The sequence below is a fragment of the Microcaecilia unicolor genome, chromosome 4, assembly GCF_901765095.1.
Source record: "Microcaecilia unicolor chromosome 4, aMicUni1.1, whole genome shotgun sequence".
NCBI lineage: Eukaryota > Metazoa > Chordata > Amphibia > Gymnophiona > Siphonopidae > Microcaecilia > Microcaecilia unicolor.
Window position 1 is genome coordinate 279,852,211 of NC_044034.1, and position 18,062 is coordinate 279,870,272.

Consider the following 18,062-nt stretch of genomic DNA (forward strand, 5'->3'; position numbering starts at 1 on the left):
GCAGTCTGGTAGTGCTAGAGTGAACCTGTAGTCCAGATATTTATTGATTGTTAGCGACAGGTATGGAATATATTTTTAGTTTGTTTTGGATCATTTGGGAGGATTTTGTGACCTGTTCTTATTGCCTCATTTCAGAAATGAGTAAGTGTAAACATTTGATTAAAATCATATAAAAATTAGGGGTGGGCATTTAGTGCACTATCACTGTGCTTAAAGTTTTTTTATTTTAACGCCGATTACATTTTTTAAAAATTGTGAACAAAATTTTTAACTCCTGTCTGTTGTCCAGCATTGCTTTTCTCTCCTGCCTATCCTATTTCATCTTGCCATAATGTAGCAGAGGAAAGGCATCGGCATTGGTTGCAAGTAGCATGTGGGAATCGCTCCTGGAGACCCTAGGAAGAGCCAGATAAATGTTAAGATAAATGTGTGTGTATGCGTGGGGGAGGGGGGGTGCACGACCTGTATGCTTGGGGGGCAGCAGCAAAAGAGGATAGAAATGGGTGTCTGTGTGAGGGGTAAAAGGTTTAATAGCAGAAGGGGAGACACTGGAGAGAAGTCGGTACCTGCATGGAGGGGAGGGGGAGCAATGTGCTATGGGAAGGAAATGTGTGTATGCAACTTTCCATTACATTCAGCAGTTTTAAAAAATTTCCACACTAGTTCCAAGCCATCCAGCCCAGAAGTACGACTAATCATATAATTTAAAAATTTAATACCACAATTAATTTTGATTACAAATTTTTATTGTTGCCCACCCCTAATTGAATAGGACATAAGGTTGATTTAGCGCAATTCTCTATGTGCATAAAATCTTCCGAACCATGGGCTGGATTTAATAAATGGCACCCAAATTTGGGCGCCAGAAAAAAAAACAAGTGACCAGTGCAATTCTATAAATGGAGCTTTGGGATGAGCGCAGTTAAAACTTGGTGTAAATCTTGGCGTGCAAGTTGGACATGCATCTGCAGTATTCTATAAAACTGCATGCAATTTCCCTGAACACTTCTGACCCACCCATGCCCCCTCCCATGGCCAAGCACCCTTTGCAGTTACATGCAAAAACACTTAGGTGTATTTGCGCACTGATTTGCCATTTCAGTCCAATTTCAGCACCTTGCATCCATTAGAATGTATTTCTGTGCCAAAGGCTGGGTGCCTAATTAGCGCCTAGCATTAAGTGCCATTTATAGAATTCCCCAGAATAAAAGCAAATCGAAAATACATGCTTATCGAACACTGATGTCCCAAACCACCCTCACAGGCAGGATGAAGGAGCTGTTTTCCCCTCAATCACATCCTGAAGGATTTACTCAAACACGTTCACATTTTCATGAAAAACATCATCTCGCACCTAGATTGGAATGTCAATGGAAAATTAGAAACCTTATTAACCCAAGGTATTTATTATAGAGGCGGCCGAACTTCGGTTTTGGAACTGAAACAGACCTGAAATCCAATTTCGAGTTTTGGCTGAAAGTCCCTGCCCATCCCCGCTCGAAACTGGCTCCTTAGGAAGCCCTGGTGGTCTAGTACCCTGCGGGGCAGGAACGAAGCCCACTTGTTCCTGCCCCGTACGATGCTCCAATGGAAATGGCTGCTAAGATTGCCGCGGGAGGTACTGACAGCCACTTTGTGGTTAGATCTATTCCAATCACAAAATGGCTGCCTGTATCTCCCACGGAAGTCTCGGCAGTCATTTCCATTGGAGAAGTGCATGGTACAGGAATGAGTGGGCTTTGTTTCTGCCCCAGAAGAGGCCACAAGACCCCCAATGCTTCCTAAGGGAGGCCCAGGGAGGGCCTATCAGTATCAGGTGTGGCGGGAGGGTGGCTAAGGGCTGGTTGTGTGGGGAGGGTATTTTTATTTTAGGTTTCTGCCAAAACCCAGCACCAATTTCAGTCACAGATTCGATTTCGGCAGAAACTAAAATTTTTTGTTTGGTCAGGCACTATTTTATTGCAAGTCTTGATTTACACCACAGTCATGAAGCTGTGCATTGACATTTACATTTATTAAGTTTGCCATACCACTTGGCTTTTATGAAGAAAACAGCAGTTTACAACAATTAAAAAGAAAACCAAAATACTTTGAAGTTAGGCCATTCCAACTGTACCAAGATCAATGCATCATCTCCCTCTAGAATTATACAAATTGTTTAGCTTGCCAGCAAAATAACATATTTTTATTTCCCAAAATACACTCTGACCTTGAAAATTATGGGTTTTGCAAGTTTACAAAGCCTAGAACAAGAAGAAAATACTCATAACAAAGAATAAGTTTCAACAAATTATATTACAGCACACAACTCCTACAAATACATGGTGCCAGGGATTAACTGTTTTCCACCATCATGCCGTGCACACAACCCAAGGAGTGAAAATTCTGTACAAAGGCCATGCATTTTAACAAATCTAGCACTTCACAAGTTGAGGAAAAGACAAAAATCAAAAACATTTGGGATATGTGTTCAGCAGCATGTATAGTGATATGCTGCAGAACCCAAATGATACATCTGCTGCAGCTGCATGTGAAAACAAGCAGCCCATAATAATTAAAAAAAAAATCTATTAGAGCAGGAAGACAGTCATGTGATTTAAACACAGACTGCATAGTCAGAGAGCAAGGACTGTGCAGCAGACGGACAGACGCTGCTAGAACGCCAACGTCGGATTATTCCTCGTATTCTGGCACTGGCTAGCATGGGTCGGCACTACAGCTAGCTGCCGCTGAACATTTCTGCTACAAAGATGTCCACAAACCACACACACACTGAATCTGCCCCCTTCCGTCTCCATGAAGCTACAATAACAGCTGAAACAGATAATAATGCCTTGATCTAGGAGCTGAGAGCGCTGGCAGACAAAAGGCAGCTATCATTTCTCTCTTTGTTCTTTAAAATTGTGTCTCCACATAGTTATAGTGAACAAGTTGCTTTGTTTTGATTTTAAACGGTGGGGGGGGGGGGGGGGGGGGGGGGGAGTCCACAAGCAAGAAGAACTGTATTAAAATGGAGTTAACCTGACTTAACAGATGGGATGCGATCATTTCTAAGAAACAACTTTGATTACTCATGATGCTGCATATTGCAGGGGATAGGAAAAAATACATTTATATTGCACCTCTGGCTCTGAAGTTACCAATGGTAAAGGAGAAAAAAATGATGACCTGATATTCATTTCCACTGCATTCAGCAATTTCACCTCTAATGGAAATCTCTTGTTATTACAGTATGCTGCTGCAATTATAGCCCACAGTGCGGAACTTATGAATACTGAGATGTTTTACAAAAGGATAGAGAGGAATGCCAATGGTTTTTTTTTTTTTTTGGAAACCTCTCTTCCCTCTCCACCCAGAAAAAAAAAATCAATGTGAACATTACAATCAGGGTACGTTCCGCTGTGCCCTTATAATCCTCCCTCTGTTCTCATATTGCAGTGAATTACTGTAACTAAACACTGGTTTTATCTGCCACCCTTGAATTTTCAGAACAAAATACCTTCATACACACACACATTTACTTATTTTTTATAGGAATTTATTAACCACCTTTCAGAAGAAATTCACCCAAGGTGGTGTACAGCTGGTACATACATGCCATCAAGGGATACCTTTACATATAAAAGAAATGATCAGATAGGACAGTAACATTCCAATGAATACCATGCATGTCTGATATTCACACACACACTGCAGCTGAAACACTCAATCTGATTTACTTAAACTGTGTCAGATGCTTGAATTTTCCCTCTCAAACATGCACCATGCACCTTACCTCAGAGGGGAGCTCCGTGTGTCAGGGCTGCTGTTTTCCGAGATGACGCTCTCCTGGTCTTCCCTCGCATCTCCAGTTTGCCTCCTCCCGGTCCCAGCAGAGTCATCCTGCAGCAAAAGATTTTACAGCACACTCAGACACCAAGTTCCAGCCCTCAGAAATCTATTATTATGGAAACGCTTTATTTGTGGGTTTGGTTTCCCTGAATGTAAATGAAGTTGATAATATGCTGTGCCTTATCAAGTGGGCTTGGCTTACAGAAGAGCAGCTTGCCATGTGACTCTCTCTCATATGCGTTGCCAGAGTAAATGTACATGATTAATTCAATGCTGGACTTGCAGGAAAAATTTGTTGAGAGCCACTTGACATTATTTACATTTATAATAGACCAGCAACGTAGTCCAACCCCCCTACAGAACACCAAACAGCAAAATACTTGAAGTCAGCCTGAACAGGAGGGGCTATCACATCACTAGGAAAGTCTCAACTTGCCAACTGTTTCATGTGTGAAACATGCCAACCCTCTGAATAACATTCATATATATTATGTTTAACAGCATTTACGATGCTAGATAAATGCAAAACACAATTTAAAAAAAAGGAAAAGGAACGAACTTCAAAAGAATAAGATGAAGATGACGACCACAAAAATTCTGCTGAAAACCTTCTCACTTGTCTGATATGGTTCAGCTATAAAACAAGCAACCACAGCAGTGTCCACTTGTCAGGGAACCCTTAGAGCCAGCTGGTTTTCAGTATAGTCACCACCAGATAAATTTGCATACAGTGCCTGGTAATTTATCTCATGCACATTTATTAATTCTAGGTATCCTGAAAATCTGATTGGCTGTGGGGTCCCTCAGGTCAGTTTGGGAAGTACCAGTTTACTGTATAACCCGCATGACAGTAATGTGGGAACTGACAGCTTTGTACCATTTATTCCCGTTTACAGTTCACCTATTATGGGAAGGGAGAAAATGGGGTGCAACGTCTAAATCTCCTCCTTCAGCTGTGCATAAAATCTCTGGCTCTACTTGGGTGCCCCAGAACCTTATAACCTGGTCCATTTCTCTACTGTCAAAATACTTACTGACAAAATTGTAAATTACTGACTGATGTCTGTGCTGAACAGCATCAAACTGCTAAAACCCAAACATCTTGAGATTTTAAAAGCAGCAGCTCCATGTCAGTCACTATTTATTTATCACACAGTTTCTATACCGTGCTATCAAACTTCCTAGGTGGTCTACAATTTTTACATACAATAAAAACAGATCAATAACAACACTTGATCTTCCATCATCACTTACACACATATGTGCACTATAAGACAGCTTGTATAATTGCCATGGGAGGGGCCAGGGCCACCGAGAGACTAAGCCGGGCCCGGGGCAAGGCCGCCCCCTGCCGCCGCTCCCCCTGCTCCCAGGCTGCCAGCGCTGCACTCCCCGGTCTCACCGGCCTGCCCTCGCCTCCGTCGACAGCCCCCCCTCTGTCCGCCACTGGGCCCCCTGCATTAAAATCGGCAGCGCATCACCTCTGTGTAGAAAGGCAGATCGCCTCCCTTCGGGCCTTCCCTCACTGTGCCCCGCCCTCGTCTGATTTAAACTTCCAGTTTCCGCGAAGGCGGAACACAGGGAGGGCCCGAAGGGAGGCGATCTGCCTTTCCACATGGAGCTGAGGCGCTGCTGATTTTAATGCAGGGGGCCTGGTGGCGGATGGAGGGGGGCTGTCAATGGAGGCGAGGGCAGTCAGGTGAGACCGGGGACTGCAGCACCAGCGGCCTGCCCCGGTGCTGGGCCCCCATTGGAGGCCCAGGTCCTGGGAATTTTGTCCTCCCTGCCCCCCCCCCCTCTCGGCGGCCCTGGGAGGGGCATGGGCACGTCTCCAACATATGCTCCCAATTTATAGAACAATATCAATTATGCAGTTTGCATGCTGCGTTTAAGTGCGTTCATAAATGGATGTGCCTAAATTTAGGCCTTCCATTTAGGTTTATGTTAGAATTCTATAACGGCATCATGGCGCACATGTGCCACTACAGAATTAGCACTCAGTGTGAATCACCAGTGTACCAGAATGGAGGTACCAAGTTACAGAACTGCCACTTTTGGGGGTAATTTTCAAAAAGCCACTTAAAGTTAGATACTGGAATGATGTGCACTAAGGACTAGATTCAGTAAATGGCACTCAAATTTGGGCACTGAAAATGATGCATGCCGTGTGCTACTCTATAAATGGTGCTCCAAGTTGGGCGTCGAATAGCACATAGCACCAGCATCCGCGCCCAAAGGATTTACACCAACTGAAGCCTTGTGTAAATTTCCACACATAAGTTAGGCGCGGATCGCCTGAATTCTATAATACTGCATGCATCCATACTGAACACCCCTGACTTGCCCATGTCCCTCCCATGGCCACGCCCCCTTTCCAGTTGCACGCACATCTTTATAGAAGAGCACCTAGCAAGATGCACAAACAAATCCAAATTGTTGCCCGAGTGTGTAATTGCCATTTTAGAATATTAGCTTAAGTGCTAAGCCATATCTATAACTTAGACATGAGTACTTGCGCTAGCTTAAAAGCAGGTGTAAAAGTTTGTGCCTAACTGCTGTCAGGCACGTAACTAATAGCATTTTATAACTTACACAGGTGAGTGCTAGGCATGGCCCTCTCAGGTCAATAACCCCCTTGCAGTTATGCACTATGGATTTTGCGTGCACAATTTGTAGAATCTTGACTAAGGGCACCTCTATGCACATAACTGCAAACTATCACCAATGAATATCAATTATCAGCTAATTATTACATAACAACATGAATTATAACATAGTTACATTCATAATTTATGCTATTCTATAACTCGCGTAAGCACAACTTTGTGCACTAAGCGTGAAATTGTGCACGCAAGTTTACAGAATAGGGGGTTTGTGTCTACAGGGAAAATATTTCAGGCTCTGACCCATTGTCTACAAGGATTCTCCATAGCAGAAAATATTCTGTTTAGAGCCTCATATATAGATGATGGCAGAAAAAGACCTGCACGGTCCACCCAGTCTGCCCAACAAGATAAACTCAAATGTGCCATTTTTTGTGTATACCTTACCTTGATTTGTACCTGTCTTTTTCAGGGCACAGACCATATAAGTCTACCCAGCACTATCCCCGCCTCCCAACCACCAGCCCCGCCTTCCACCACCGGCTCTGGCACAGACCGTATAAGTCTGCCCAGCACTATCCCCACCTCCCAACCACCAGCCCTGCCTCCCACCACTGGCTAAGCTTCTGGGGATCCCTTCCTTCTGAGCAGGATTCCTTTATGTTTATCCCACGCATGTTTGAATTCTGTTACCGTTTTCATCTCCACCACCTCCCGCGGGACGGCATTCCAAGCATCCACCACTCTCTCTGTGAAAAAATACTTCCTGACATTTTTCTTGAGTCTGCCCCCCTTCAGTCTCATTTCATGTCCTCTAGTTCTACCGCCTTCCCCTCTCCGGAAAAGGTTCGTTTGCAGATTAATACCTTTCAAATATTTGAACGTCTGTATCATATCACCCGTTTCTTCTTTCCTCCAGGGTATACATGTTCAGGTCAACAAGTCTCTCCTCATACGTCTTGTAACGCAATCCCATACCATTCTCGTAGCTTTTCTTTGCACCGCTTCCATTTTTTTAACATCCTTCACAAGATACGGCCTCCAAAACTGAACACAATACTCCAGGTGGGGCCTCACCAACGTCTTATACAGGGGTATTAAAACCTCTTTTCTTCTGCTGGTCACACCTCTCTCTATACAGCCTAGCAACCTTCTAGCTACAGCCACCGCCTTGTCACACTGTTTTGTCGCCTTCAGGTCCTCAGATACTATCACCCCAAGATCCCTCTCCCCGTCCATACCTATCAGACTCTCACCGCCTAACACATACGTCTCCCGTGGTTTTCTATTCCCTAAGTGCATCACTTTACTGTTACGAAAATGGTTTCCAGCAGGTTGAAATGTCAGATTATTATCTGCACACTGCTTCTCTACCCTGTCTGAAATTTCATATTTACTTCTCATCATAACCATGTGATCCAGTGAATTGCACATACCTGGCAGTTGTTAATTAACTGTTGATAATTAACTTCTTATCACTTGGAACTCCAGAAATATAAGAAACATTAAAATAAACCCTAATCTACATGGAAGAACATACTGTGTTCCTGCTAATTTTCTGTAACTTTAAGGCAGGGAAGGCATGCAAGAGCATGTGTCACCTATCCATAAAGGAACATGTTTTGTTTTCCCAAAAGCTCCTAAAGCTACACCTGCTTCACGGTAGGAGTAACTTTGTGCAAGCCATTAAGAATCAGCATGTTTGTGTGTATTTTATAAGATATTCACATCAGTACCAATTCCGCTGCTGCTCCGCCCGTTCTCCACCCCTAAAAATGCTCCTAAAGTGTTGCCATACTGGGAGAGAACGAAGGTCCATCAAGCCCAGTATACTGACTCCAACAGTGGCCAATCCAGGTAACAAGTACCTGGCAAGATCCCAAAACAGTAAAATACTTTTTATGCTGTTTATCCTAGAAATAAACAGTGGATTTTCCCAAGTCCATCTTAATAATGGCATATGGACTTTCCTTTTAAGAAATTATCCAAATATTTTTAAAACCCTTCTGCGCTGCTGTTACCACATTCTCTTGCAACAAATTCCAGAGTTTAATTACTTACTGAGGCCCAGATGATCAAAAGCCCTGCGCTGTTCCAAACAGCGCCCTAAAAATAGCGCCGGGACAGTGCAGGGCTTTTCTGCATCGATGATCAAAGATAATGCATGCAAATCTAAGCAGCGCTATTATCTTTGATCATCATGTTTAAAGTGTGGGAGAATTGTGCCAAGCATGCGCTCAGCACAATCCTCCCGCACTTGTTTGACAGGTCTGGGCTGTCAAAAGCCCAAACCTGTCAAACAGCCTGCCCCGAGGCCCGAACAATGAGGCCACCCCCAAACCCCCAGAAAATGTTGTGGCCACCGCCGGCCAAACCCTCCCCCACCCTCCCACACAGCGACGGGGGGTGGGGTGGGGGCTGGAGGATCGGTGGGTCTCCAGCCCCTGAAACCCCCAGAAATCGTTGCTCCATCGACGGGGGGGGGGGGGGGGGGGGGGGGGGCTGGACCTCCAGCCCACCCCAAATCCTCCCCCCAGCGTTGTCCTTAGATTCCCTGGTGGTCCGTAGTGTCGATTTAAGAGCGATTCCCTTACATGGTCTGTAGCCCCGCCCAGTGCATCCCAGGATACAGTGGGCGGTGCTGGGCGCCGCCATTTTGGGCATCGACTGACTGGAAGAGAAGGGAGACAGGCAGGCTGCGTCCCTCTTCCAACACAAGGTAGGGGGGCCAGGAGGGGGCCGGGACGGGGCCAGAGGGGTGTCACGACACCACGGACCACCAGGGAATTTAAAGACAACGCTGGGGGGAGGATTTGGGGTGGGCCTCCAGCCCCCCCCCCCCCCCCGTCAATGGAGCAATGATTTCTGGGGGTTTCGAGGGCTGGAGACCCACCCCCGTTGATGGATCGACGATTTCTGGGGGTTTCGGGGGCTGGAGACCCACCGGACCTCCAGCCCCCCATTCGCGTTTGCCTTGGGGGGGAAGGGGGGCCTGCCAGCATGCAACTGCATGCTGGACAGGACTCACCATTCCTCCCCAATGATCCGCAAAATCTAACGCCAGCTCGGAGCTGGCGTTGATTTTGCTGCGGCCAGCAACCCAATCTTTGGCGCGCTGGTCGCTGATCATTGAGGATGAATGCATTAAGCGCCAATTTGCATGCATTTGCAAGCTAATTGCGCTAGAAGCCCTGTTTAGCATGCATTTGCATGCTACTTGCGCTGAGAGCCCTCGAGTGCGCTGTTTCAAGCGCTCGAGGGCTCTGATCATGGGTCGGCTGCAAACTCTGGCGCTAGTATGGCGTTAACAGCCTCTAGCGCCAGAGTTTGCTTTTGATCATGAGGGCCTGAGTGAAGAAGTACTTTCTCTGATTTGTTTTAAATTTGCTACTTAGTAGCTTCATTGTGTGCCCCCTAGTCCTAGTATTTTTGGAAACAGTAAACAAGTGATTCACGTCTACCCATTCCACTCCATTCAGTGTTTTATAGACCTCTATCATATCTCCCCCTCTCAGCCATCTCTTCTCCAAACTGAAAAGCCCTAGCTGCTTTAACCTTTAGGGAAGTCGTCCCATTCCCTTTATCTTTTTCATCACCCTTCTCTGTACCTTTTCTAATTCCGCTATATTTTTTTGGAAATGCAGTGACCAGAACTGCACACAGTATTCGAGGTGCAGTCGCATCATGGAACGATACAAAGTCATTATAACATTCTCATTTTTGTTCTCCATTCCTTTCCTAATTATTCCTAAAATTCTATTTGCTTTCTTAGCTGCCGCTGTACACAGCTTGTATACTGCATACAAATAGGTGCTATGATTTACTAGTGCCTGCTTCTATGCATGCATATGCCAAGGCAGTTCTATAAATGCCCTTTCGAGTGTGTAAGACACTGTTCTATATGCCTGGGTCGTTTATAAAATTTTCCCCTAAAAGGCTTGTCTTTGGTTCCTCGCATCTCAAGAAAGATATAGTAGAATTGGAAAAGGTGCAGCAAAGGGCGACTAAAATGATAGCGGGGATGGGACGACTTCCCTATGAAGAAAGACTAAGGAAGCTAGGTCTTTTCAGCTTGGAGAAGAGACAGCTGAGGGGAGACATGATAGAGGTATATTTAATTAATTTATTTATTTATTGCATTTGTATCCCACATTTTCCCACCTCTTTGTATATAAAATAATGAGTGGAGTGGAACAGGTGGATGTGAAGCGTCTGTTCACGCTTTCCAAAAATACTAGGACTAGGGGGCATGTGATGAAACTACAGTGTAGTACATTTAAAACAAATCGGAGAAAATCTTTCTTCACCCAACGCTTAATTAAACTCTGGAATTCATTGCCAGAGAACGTGGTGAAGGTGGTTAGCTTGGCAGAGTTTAAAAAGGGTTAGACTGTTTCCTAAAGGACAAGTCCATAAACCACTACTAAATGGACTTGTGAAAAATCCACAATTCCAGGAATAACATGTATAGAATGTTTGTATGTTTGGGAAGCTTGCCAGGTGCCCTTGGCCTGGGTTGGCCGCTGTCATGGACAGGATGCTGGGCTCGATGGACCTATGGTCTTTTCCCAGTGTGGCATTACTTATGTACTTATTCTCTGTTCTTCAAGTAAAGGTGAGTAACTTTACAAACTTGGTCGCCTGTTTGTCCACGCTCTCTTGCATTTATGTTAAAAAGCATGTGCCCTGAAACATTCATATTTTCTGACCTTGTAAGCTATATTTTTAATTAATTAAATTTATTTATTGGGATTTATTAACCCCTTTTATGAAGAGATTCACCCAAGGCGCCCTACAGTTTAACATAAAACTTAAATTTGTTAACAGCATAACAATAGTAAAATAACCAAGAATAAACATAAGTACAATAAATGAGGTAAACTTGAAATGAGTTAATGGAAACCTAATAATAGAATTACCGTGAAACAGTATCAAAAATGTACACATTTAACAGCACTGGAATTCAAATACCAGAGATATAATACAATGTTAGCATAATACTAATTATACACCTAATAAGCATGCAACAGAACATTCAATTAACATAGATATGATGCTAAAGATTTTCTACAATACGGCTTACCAGGATAAGCACCTTCATATCTATTTCTTTGCTACTGGAATAAGGGCAAAGGTCTTTAACTCTGACTAGCTATTCTGTTCCACCCTCCCAACCTCCTGGTTTTCTTATATAGACTCAAGGAAGGCCGAAGTCTGCTTTCCTCTAGAACTACTCTGTTAAAATGTTTTTACAATATTTATATTCTGCTACACACCAGTTAGGCTCAGTGTGGATAACATAAAAGAACACTAGCCATTTCTAGTGAACATACAGCAAATCCAGAGTTAAAAACTAATTTATGTTTAAATCATTTTTATTATTATTATTAGGAACAAGCCATAAGCATAAACTCATAACACTTTCTCAGAAACACAACTAGTAGTGAATGCACAAATACAACCTACTAAACAAAAAAAAAAAAAGTTTTCAAAATTTTCCTAAATTGTTCATGTCTAATGAATAAAGAAAGAGCATTCCAGTATCTAGCTGCTTGAAATGCAAGAACCAAGCGTGTTTATTTACCACAGTTTGTTCTTCCCATTCATGCACTTTCACCCCAAGCCTGTTGTTCATTTGCTCTGTCTCATCTGTCTCTTTTCATTTGATTGCAAGGTCCGCAAACCGCGACCGTCTCTTCTGTGTACAACACTGTGTATAGCCCATACAACCATGACTAACAGAAACTTATAACTAGCTCTTTCATGGCCAGTAGCACTGTCTAATCTCTATAACCTGGGCTCAGAACAAGCTTCATTTTATTTTTAAAAATGGCAGATACTCATCTTACTAGGAACTCACAAAAGAAAAAATTCCCAGGTACTTAGCCAGCAGTAGATGGCACTGGTAGATATTATGGCAGAACCCTTCAAAAGCCTATGCCCTGTCCCAATTCACAAGTCTCAGGGACGGCAATATTTAAAGTTCTTTGCATGGGGAGAGTACATTTTACACAAAGAAGTTGGGGCTTTGGATGATGGCCAACCTTTCTGTGGGTATAAGTATGAATATGCTCAAGAACACTTACGCTATCATCTGTGGACTCTGGAGGCATTCCCTGGAGCAAATTCCAGTGGCATCAAAAGAAAATACTTCTCTGGTTAACTTCCAAAGCTATTGATCCCATTACTCAACATGGCACTCTGTTTTCCACTCTTCCAATATCATAACTCCAGCAGTCCCTATTCTCCTTCCCCCCAACCTCACTGTAACCACAATACTCCAGCTCCCTATTTCCTAGCTCAACATCACCATGGCCTAACTTCAGAAAGTTCACAACTCTCCTCCATCAGTCTTACTTCAGAAGCCATGGGCTTGGAACAGTACTAGAGCACCACCATTTTTCTTTCATTTTGCCCATGCCACTGCCTCTCTACAACCATGCACCTGCGCTTCCTGGGGCCATAGAGCATTGCACAGAGCTTTTGCATGTTGTACACAAATAGCTCACAGCTGATGGCACCTCCTCACAGCCACAGGAAAAACAGTGTGAACAGAACTAGATAAGCAAAAAAGACATTATACTGGCAACCAGTGAACATATAACTCCAGTACCTTTGTATCTTTAGAACTTATACAGACAGCATCAGGCCGATGCTATGACTGAACAGCCCAATACTATCTGTGTAATAAGGGGCCTGGTTTGAGACGGAATGAGGATGGACCAAAAAATCATCCGGATAGTGGCTAAATATCTTCGCTATCTGGATAGCTTGTGTGTTTAGTTAAGCCTGCTGAATATCAGGCCTAAACTAAATGGATAGTGCTGGCACGGTGGCTCCACAATCCATATATTGAGCACCAAATACACATAATAGTATAAGGTCCAACACTAAAATTAATGTCACATTACTGGCTGTCCATCTATCCCAAAATATCCAAAAACCGTGCCAATATTGTTCAAAAATGACTTATCGATGTGATAAATTACTGAAGGAAAGTATACAACAGAATTGCCAGTAATTGAATTACATATTTTTCTTTCACATGCCTTCATAACATCAGCCTCACATACGATACATTTGGTCCAGCTGTCAATCTGGTGCACAGTGAACAAGCCCACCACAAGTGCAATCCAAAGCCCAGTATTAAACAAAATTAAAATTGGGGTTGTCTCCCCCCCCCCCCCCCCCCCCCCCCTCCACCCCCCAAGCACCTCTGACTAAACCTTTCTTGGAATTTCATGAGCTCTGCTTGGCCTTTTCAAGGCAAAAAAAGTGCTCAGCATTAGGGAGCCCTTTTACAAAGCGGCAGGTAGAGCCACAACGCATGTATCACAATCCAAATCGACACTACCACTCAGTTAGCGTGCCCACCCGTCAGTAATTTCGAAGCTGGCTTGTGCTGTTTTTCCAAGGTAGAAAATATTTTTCTATTTTCTACCGCTGGAGCATTCCCGGTAGTAATCGGCAGGGTGGCCACATTGACACACACTGCATGAATACCACATTTGTAGCGCATGAGCCCTTACCACTAGGTCAATGGGTGGTGTGAAGGGTCAGGCAGTAAATAGCCCTGCGCTATTTTAAATTTCAGCGCATAGCCATTTACTGCCCCATTTATAAAAAGCCTTTTTTCCTAACCACGGTAAAAAAAATGGCCCAGTGTGCACCAAAAACACGCACCCACAATACCGCAGGCCACTTTTACTGCGGTTTAGTAAAAAAAAACCCTTATATGTTTTAAGGCAACCATCTAGGCCATTTAAATAGGAAACATTCTCTTTCCAAGGCACAGGTCTTTTGCTAATGGAACATTGTGTAGCATATGTCTATTGAGAAAGTAGAACATAATTACATTGGCATTTTATATTAATATATACTTGAACTTGAGGTATTTTAGCTTTGTATGTGCAGAGAATTAGTAAATATAATATAAATAAATGTTAAAGAAAGCAAGACATCTTACTGGAGATATTTAAGCTTTGTATGTGCAGAGAATTAGTAATTATAAAATAAATAAAAATGAAAGACATCTTACTGATGCATGATAATCTGTGGAAGGTGATGACTGGGACCTCTCATGTCTATACTGAGGCTTCTCATACTGTTCAAGGCCTGCATCAAGGATATTGTCAGCTGAATGGTATCGCCCACAACTCTTGGTTTCTAAAAGTTTTTGCCCGTCTTTCCAGGATGCTTGATATTCTGCAAAAGTTCCTAACCTTCTGGACTGTTCAGGTTTTAATGATTTGGCAGAGGCCAGGTGGCCACTGCAATACAAGCGATTCCTAGCTCTTTCCTCTGGGTCAAGTATATTTTCAGATCCCAAGGAAGCAGCCCGGACCCTCCTCTCCTGCCACGATTCCCTTGTATCATTTCCGTGAGATTTCTTAAGAAGTCTTTCGGGACGTTCCTCACGTATGCTAGCTGGAGTTGGTTTCTGTACAGGCTTTTTGTGTGTGGATTTGCTGGTCTCTTCAAAAAACTTCCACCTGTCAGCAAATGAAGCAAGCACATTTTCAGAAGTGTCTGGACAGTGATGACGATGGTTTTCTGAAATCCCTACTTCATTCATCTTCTCAGGTTCAGAATAGGACTTTAATTTTTGTTCAGCTGTAAACCGTTTTCTACCTCCTATGCGCAAAACATGTTGAGATCTGCTTCCTGATAGATTTAGTTTCATCTGAGTAGACTCAGAAAGTCCTGAGGCATCTTCAGAAAGAAAAGGTGATGTAGAGAATCTGTGGTTATGAGTCCTGTAATCTGAGGGATGATCAGATGGCCCAGGCTCCAGGTCCCGGCGTTTGAAAGAAGTAGCTTTGAGGACCCTGGCCTGGGCTTCCTTTAAGTGGTCTTTATAGGTGTTGGTTAAAGAGCTCTCTGATGGTGAAACGAGATTCATTGTTGACTCAGACTTCCAATTTCCAGTGTGCTCTTCCAATTCACTTGGCCCAAACAAAGTTACTGTGCTTTGGCTCTTCTGCAGCCGCGCTCGCCTTACCTGGATTTCATTTCTCAGAGCTGTTGCATAACGATCATTCCTGCGTGGCTGTTTTGACATCAGGGCATCAACCGAAGGCCATCTTTCCTTTCCAGATACAAGACAGCTCTTACCTTCTTGAGCTAAAGAGTGCAACATTGGTGTACTCTGAGGGGAGATTTTAATACTCTCTTCATCACTGCTCAAATCTTTCTGGTGACATCTATTTTCTGCAGCCATGGCCCTTTGCTTTTCATTCCTTGTGCTGGTTCTTTCAATATAATTGGAGTTTCTGAGGTCTTCCACTGCAGCAGATCTACCACTCCTTCCTTCCAGTTTGAGATAACCATTCTTCTCATAGGCTTCAAGTGAAGATTTGTCATGTTGTTGAGGTAGGTAGCATGTTGGAGTTTGGATCACAGTGGATGTGGAAGAATTTTCAGGTAATGCAGAAGGGATGTCATCACCATCACCTGCCTTTCTAATACCTGCCTTTGTGTGTGCTGGTTCGGCAATTCCTTGCATTTGCTGTTTTGCGGTCACACAGTAGTAGCGGCTTGGTCCAATGTTCTCTGTGTTTTGTTCAGTAGTAGCAATGTTGGCAGAGGACAAGGCACCAGGCACTCCAACTTTTGATGAACTGTATAAGTGAAGACGATTAGAAGGTTGATCTTTAATGCTACTGTGAAAGGTCACATCTTGTTGCGATTTAGGTGAAGCAGAAACTCTAGCGTTGTGGAAGAAAGTACTTTCATCACTATGCTGGCGCTGGTGATGGTAACCATATGCAGACTGTGCAAATCGAACATCGGTACTAGACAAAGAGGACTGCAGTCTATTGGTGTTTGATACATTATTGTTGTACTTATCAGCAGAGGAGGGCATCCGCTTCATTTCTGCTGAGCCCTTATTTGCTCGAATGTATGTCTGCTGATAATCAGAAGTCCCTGAGCTCCATTCACTCTTAGGCTGAGACTTGCTTAGGACTGTAAAGTGCTGGGTGCTAGTGCTCTCTGGGTGCATATGGCCATGGTTTTTCTCGTGACCTTTAGTAGCAGCAAAACTATCACTGCGAAGAGGAGGAATAGGGGGAGGTGGAGAATATGATGCCTTTTTCTTGTCAGGAACATGCCAGACAGGCCCAAAGTTCGATCTTCCACTACCAGAGAGCTTAGCATCAGAATGATCCTCTGGTCTTGGATTCCTGTTGCTCTCATAAGGTATAGGGGATGGTGAATATCCCTGTTTTCCCTCCAGCTTATTATCAGTTGGTAACTGGCTGTGCAGATTATCCCCATGCTTTGTAGTGTCCCAGCGGCCAACTTTGTAGATCATGGTTTCTGTTGAAGCAGCATCATTTCTAGATAAAGTATGATCAGGGGTGCTAGAACTTGTAGAAAAAGAGCCATAAGCTGAATCGTGTGCACTTTGGTTGCCTAGACGATCGATGCTATGATTGGACCTGGCAGAAGTTAGTCTCCCATGATAAGTTTGAGAAGAGTGGTCTAAACTGTCCATACTCCCTTGAGAACCAAAATGATCATAAGTGTGTTGTAGGTTTATCTGATCCCAAGAGTTCGACAAATCATGAGAGGAAGAGCTGCAGGAAAAGAAAAACAAAGGAATAGATTACAATGAAGGCTATTTACCAATAAGAAAAGGAGTTTTCTATGGCATTTTCATATAAACTGTACTGTGTGCATATCTTCCAATACCAACAAAAGATACAATATCATACTTCAACACACGCAAAGAGAATGAATTTACTGGAAAAACAGGTGAACATAAGATATCATCAATATGGTACTTATTCTGTATTGTCCATTAAAATAAGATTCTAAAACAATGTTATTATGTAGTAGGATTTCAGAAATTCAAGTGTCAACACCTCCATTTTTCAGGAGGTGCAAAAAACTAATTTCTGCAAAAGACAGCTCATGGTATCTCTGAAAGAGGAAAGGCAAAATGATTATTATTGGAATTAGAAACAGGATAGCCAGGTGCAAGGTGATAAAAGTAATTTCTCCAGTCCATGATTATAACCTATATGATCATGCTCAAGGCTTCTTTCCCTGCTTATTAGACATTTTAATATCCTAAAATTGCCATGTGCTTGCACGAAAAGTTTCATTATCTGTAGCCCTCCACTAATGGAAAGCCTGCCAACCCATTTAAATAACTAGCTATGCAAATTAACATGACTCTTAGACCAAATGTATGACAATATAGCTCCTGATTTTTTTTTAATTAGCTCACATCTCTTTCAGTAGCAGCTTAAGGTGCATTACATTAAAGCACAGTAGGTATTTCCCTATTCACAGAGGACTTACAATCTAAGCTTGTACCGGAGGTAACGGAGGGTTAAATGAGTTTCCAAGATCACAAGGAGTGTATGTGAGGTTTGAACATGGCTTCCCTAATTCTCTTTCCATTGCTATAACCCTTAGGCTACTCCTCTGCTCCCAGGGATGGCTCTACCATTAGGCCAGCTGAGGCAGGGGCCTCAGATGACACTTTTCAAGGTGCAGCATCACAGGGAGACAGCCAATAAAAAGAAATATAGAATTTGAATTCTCTGCTGCTGAAGAGCAGTGGAACAGAGCACAGGAAGCAGAGGCACAGTGTGCTATACATGCTGCACTTTGTGC

General features: G+C 43.3%; 1 protein-coding gene across 2 annotated transcripts in view; it reads right to left on the minus strand.

Moving 5' to 3' along the window:
* The window catches only part of SHROOM2 (shroom family member 2), a 290,687-nt gene that overhangs the window by 59,215 nt on the left and 213,410 nt on the right, over positions 1-18,062 (minus strand). For both annotated transcript variants that reach the window (XM_030201621.1, XM_030201620.1), the window contains 2 exons: positions 14,473-17,014; positions 3,776-3,882 (listed from right to left, as the gene is read on the minus strand). In XM_030201621.1, the coding sequence (XP_030057481.1) occupies positions 3,776-3,882; positions 14,473-17,014 (2,649 nt within the window). The remainder of the gene's footprint in view (positions 1-3,775; positions 3,883-14,472; positions 17,015-18,062) is intronic.